We start from the raw sequence: 5,451 nt of genomic DNA, 5'->3' as shown, positions 1-5,451 counted from the left end.
AAAGAAATAGCCCCTCATTGGGAGATTTTTATTTTTATATTTATAAAGCTCCAAAGATTCCTTGGAGCTCTAAAATGAGCTATATCCACCACTTTTCCAGCCTCATATAAAACTCCTCACTGGGGATGCTCTAACGTACTAATTAGCTGTTGTTGTCGTTACTTTGTTGAAGGAGGTTTGAACTCTACTTGCGTGAACCTGACAAAAATATTTACTTGTAATAGTTTGATACCTAGTTGTAATTAACCTCATCATAAAAATACAACTTTGTTTGAGTGTTAAATGACCTTTATTCACTAAATTCTCATGTTGAATTTCCTTCTTTAATGACTATTCTAAAAGAAAGTGCAAGGAGTTAAAAGCATCATATTTTGCCTTCATTTATGGATTAAAACAAAGTTCATATTGGTATTTACAATCTTTTAGGGCTCCTAATGGAGTCTTGTGGTTTCTTATGGTGGATTGGAAGAATTGTCTTCGGCGGCTTCGTCAAAAGCGATTTATGTGTACACATATTTAAAGAGAAGGAAATTAGGTTGTAGATGTTTTAGCTTCTTTTGGGACAGATAGTTATGCTTATGCTGGTGGTCCACAATTTCAGATTTTGTAGCCTTTGCTCATGCTCGTGACAATTTTTACCATTTTCGTTGATCGTTCTTGTCATTGTGAGTCTTGGCATAGTTCCTCTACATGTATCTTTTTTGTTTACTATCATTTATTATAAAAAAAAAAAAAAAAATTGGTGGAGAATGGACAGGCGGGTGGGTTTTGAGTGTAATGGTTCTCAACCCTTTGAGGGAGAAAAGATGCCTCGCACGTGATCATAGCCGAAAGACTAATCTCGTCTTATTATTTTTCATGAAATATATATATATATATTATAATGACAATTTCAACCTGTATAAAGTGCATTAATTAATTCAATTGTCTTTTTTGATAATATTGAAAATGAAGGTTGTTAGTTGTTACCACTTACCAGCTGTTGGCGCCCATATTCTGGAAGATGGAGGCAACGATCATCTTCTTAATTCTCAATAATTTTAAAATTCACCTTCTCAAACCGTTTACCAGAAGAAAAAAAAACAATAAAAAAGTTCATACAAACAAATAAATTATGGAGTTTCCAAAAACAAAAAAAAATTATGGATGATCGATTTGACGAAGACGTTCTTGGTAACTCTGCCCATGTTTGTCTCTTTCACTGACAATACTTTTGTAATTTAAAATTGAAATGGAAAATATTAGAATTAAATCAGTTTTGTTTTTATAAAAGGAATCAATATACATGCATTCCCATCATGGAGACCAGCAACTTTCTAGTAAGCGTCATGCAGCAACCAAATTTTGAAGGCACTGTGTGCCAAAAGCCAACATAAGTAATGTTTGCTTACTAAACAACTTTATATGTTTATGTCCTAAGACTGAATTTAATTGATTATTTTGAATAAGTGCAATTACTCTTCAGTGTGCATGGTTAACTGCACAGTTTTTTTGAAAGTGTAGTTAAGTTTACCGATGATGTATTCACAAATATATCGTTCATAACATATATATATATATATATGCATTCTAAAAAAGTGTAGCTAAATGATGAAGAAAACCCTCATCTGTATTAGATTGATAAATAAAAATAAACATTTCCGTCATATTGTTTTTATATTAACTAAGAAAAATGGAAGTACGGTCTCACATCTATGTTACCAAATTTTGAATAAAATTAGAATAAATGTGCGTAATTGAGAAAAGTGAAAGCACACTATTACGTCTACGATACTAAACTCTAAATCAAATTAAAATAAAAATGCGTAAAAGAAAATATTTTTAATCATTTGAATTATACAACCGATTACATATACATTACAAAGTTGATTGTTTGCGCCGTAAGTGCCCATCTATTTTTTTTTATAATTTCTAAAAATAAAATATGTCACAGCACACATAATAATCCCTTTAAATTTCCTCATGCAATTAGGCCCAATAATATAAGGATATTACAACTACACCCCTTTTCCTTACCTAAGTTCCCTTTAAATATGAACCTTCCTTCCCCTTTCCAAATCCCCCCAAAGCAACACAGCACTACTCAACTCTCTCTCTCTCTCTCTCTCTCTCTCTCTCTCTCTCTCTCTCTCTCTCTCTGTGAAAAAACCATTATTCATATCAAATGGCCAAAGGTGGGAAGCTAACAAAGCTCAAGTCATTACTGAAGAAGTGGAACTCCTTCAGCAAGCAGAACAGCCGCCGCAGCCTCAATTCTGTTGTCTCCGCCGCCGATGACGATTACTTCACGGACGTAATCTCAGGAGACCTACGCCCTGTCTACGTGGGTAAGTCCCGAAGACGTTATCTTGTGGCCTCCAACATCGTAGACCACCCGCTTTTCAAGGAGCTGGCCGACAGGTCAGACGACGACACGATCAACGTCGCATGCGAGGTCGTGCTGTTCGAGCACTTGTTGTGGATGCTCGACAATGCCGATCCACAGCCCGAGTCCTTGAACGAGTTAGTTGAGTTCTATGCCTGCTGAGGGAAATATTTAGTAAGGCCTTGTATGTATGTGCATGGTGCGAGCGAGTAGGTCATTGAGGAAAAAATAATGAGAGAGTGGTGGGGGTGATTCTGTGTGGTCATCTGCACGGTATAGAAATTTGTACATTGTCAATAGATCATCGACTGAGGGAAAAAATTTGAGTGTGATTTGATTGCACGGTTGAGGATAATTAACCCAATATTTCACATCTGGGCTGGTGGGAAAGTTCGTCAGTTCCGTAATATATATATGTATGTATGTATGTATGTATGTGTGTGTGTGTGTGTGTATATATATAATTTTATTGTTTATTTCTCATTGATCTTTTCATAGGTAATTTTTATTCAATTTTTAAATGGTAGATTGTCTTGATTAATATGATATGATTTTTTAACTCATTGCGTCTCAGATTCGAACCTTTACATTTTTCAAAATGTAACTTAGAGTAATATACTTGTTAACTACCATTATACTGCAAGTGGCCCTTTACCACACTAGTGGAAATAAGTTGAGTCCTTGTATGACGGTGTAGGTTCGAACCCCGTCGGTGGCTAACCTAACATCTAATCTAACAAAATCTATCATTTCAAAAAAATTCAAGCCATATGAGAAATGAGATAAAGTGGTACATATGTAGCACATGGTATTCGTCTGTCCAAAATAATGTCAACTTTATAACGAAATATAGAGTACATACATTATTTTCATGTCCCACACAAATTTGGTAGTACCTGAGGCATTATTTAAGATAGTGCTATTCACACATTTTTTTTTATCTCGCACTTTTTGTCCATTGATTTTTTTATTCATTCGATTCGAAACTAGAAATTAAGTTAAATGTGTGAGAAGGTAAAAATAACTGTGTGGATGACACTATCCTTATTTGGATAAGAACTATGTCCTAGTTAATTAACTAACAACTTTGTGACATTTGGGAATAAATGAGATTTTTCCTTTTATCACAATTTGTGAACAATGTGATTAATTTCAAATTACTTGTGCAAAAGAGAAACAATGGTGTGTGGTTCGTATTTTTATGTCATAAAAATGACCCATCAATTTCAATGCTCATGGGTCCTTTACAGGAGTGCTTTTGAAGACCGTTAAAAAATGGTAGAGAGAATGGCTTAGATAAAACTAATTACTATATTAAACGTATTTTAAAAGAATAAATGAATGATAAATTTATTTTGTTTAAGTTGATGGTTACTCATAAAGAATAGTTGTCAATTTTAATACTATCATTTTTGTGGGGATTAATTGCGATTTATTTTGTCCACAAGTAACCTTTAACTTGGACAAAATAAGAAAATTGTCATCCATTTCTTCTTTAAAAATGCTTTCAATATATTGAGTAGTCCTACTCAAGCCAATTCTCTATGTTAAGCAAGGCCTAAATTAAAGTTTCAGGGAGAAGGGTTGAATGGTCTAACATCGATGTTGTCCACAGCTTAACCACCTGTAACCCAAGAGGTGTGAGATTTTATCCTAAAAGACATTGGTGTAATTATATGAATAGAACCATTTGTACATAAATTGTAATTTGTTTTGTCAAATCTACAAGATAGACTTCTAACATGCCCCCTCACGTAGGACTATATCCTTAACGATCCACATGTGAATACTACACACATTGGAACAGACCCAATAGGGGTCCAAAAAGAGTACAGACCTGCTATTCAGGCTGAAACAAACCCACTCTACTACCATGTCAAAGTTTCAAAGAGAGGGGTCAAATGGTTCAACACTGATATTATTCCCAACTTAACCACATGTAGTGCAAGAGCTGTGGGATTTTATCCTAAAATGCCTCAGTATAATAAAGAATGGAACCATTTGTATATAAATTGTAATTTGTATTTTCAAATCTCCAATATGAGATATCCAATAGCTTGTGTGTACTAAAATGTATTTTTCTTTTATAATATCACCAACAATGTTACAATACAATAATTTTAAATCGCGTTTGATACCCATTTTGTTTTTTTTGGTTTTTTATTTTCCTTTCTGTGTTAGCTAGAGGTATATGGGAAATGCATGGAAAAATGAACATGAATAAGGGTAAATGAAGGATGATGGTGAGAGAAATGTACAAGGAAAGACATAAAGTGAAAACTACAAATTAAAAAATTAAAGGTACTTTAAGTTGTTTTCTGTTGAAAGATTTTGTTTTGTTTCATTCTTCTTTATTTATTCTCATGAATCCAATCATCTTTCTTCATTTCTTGTTTCTTACATATACTTTTCTCATATCTCAAATTCAAAAGACAACAAATCCTTACTAATCCTACGTGTTTTGTTTTGAAAATACTATGTCAGTTACTTGATGAAATTAAGTTTCCGAACCCTACAAGTATCACGTCGAAATTATATTATATTAATGGTATAAAAAGTTTATTCAGAGTTAGCTTGGATAGCTAGTGATGTCCTTTTGTCTATAAACTCTCACTAATCTTTACGTATTAAGACAAACGATATTACAAATTTTTGTATACAGCCGGCACACTCTTTCAAAAATGGGTGTGAAACTTTTTAAAATTATTTTCTTCTTTGTACAGGTTGGAGATTTATTTTAATATACTTCATTGCTTTGTGTGCTAGAGCCCGTCGACGCAAGATGCGTACCAAATTTTCTTGTAAGTTGAAGTGGAGAGGAATTATGTGACTTGGCGATAATTAATTAAAAACTAGTGGTGCTATATCCCCTTCTTTTTTAAAAAAGGAACAATTGGTGGCAACTCATAAATCACGGTTATCCACTTATTTCGGAGACTAAGAAGACTCACACAGGTATTTCATACTAATGATGCTACAAATAAAATAGAAAAGTTTGAGAATTAAAATGTAAATTAAGGTTTTTTCCATTGGAATTTAGAAGTCAATTTCAATACAATCACTAAGTTAAATACACCCTTGTAACT

General features: G+C 33.3%; 1 protein-coding gene across 1 annotated transcript; it reads left to right on the top strand.

Moving 5' to 3' along the window:
* Positions 1–2,064: 2,064 nt before the first annotated feature.
* Positions 2,065–2,848, top strand: LOC103950232 (auxin-responsive protein SAUR76). The gene has a single exon (XM_009361420.3). The coding sequence runs from the start codon at positions 2,165–2,167 to the stop codon at positions 2,525–2,527; it is 363 nt and encodes a 120-aa protein (XP_009359695.1). The 5' UTR covers positions 2,065–2,164; the 3' UTR covers positions 2,528–2,848.
* Positions 2,849–5,451: the final 2,603 nt, after the last annotated feature.

The sequence above is a fragment of a genome, unplaced genomic scaffold (assembly GCF_019419815.1).
Source record: "Pyrus x bretschneideri cultivar Hongxiangsu unplaced genomic scaffold, Pyrus_bretschneideri_v1 Contig1, whole genome shotgun sequence".
NCBI classification, from domain to species: domain Eukaryota; kingdom Viridiplantae; phylum Streptophyta; class Magnoliopsida; order Rosales; family Rosaceae; genus Pyrus; species Pyrus x bretschneideri.
This window is presented reverse-complemented; position numbering and strand designations above follow the sequence as displayed.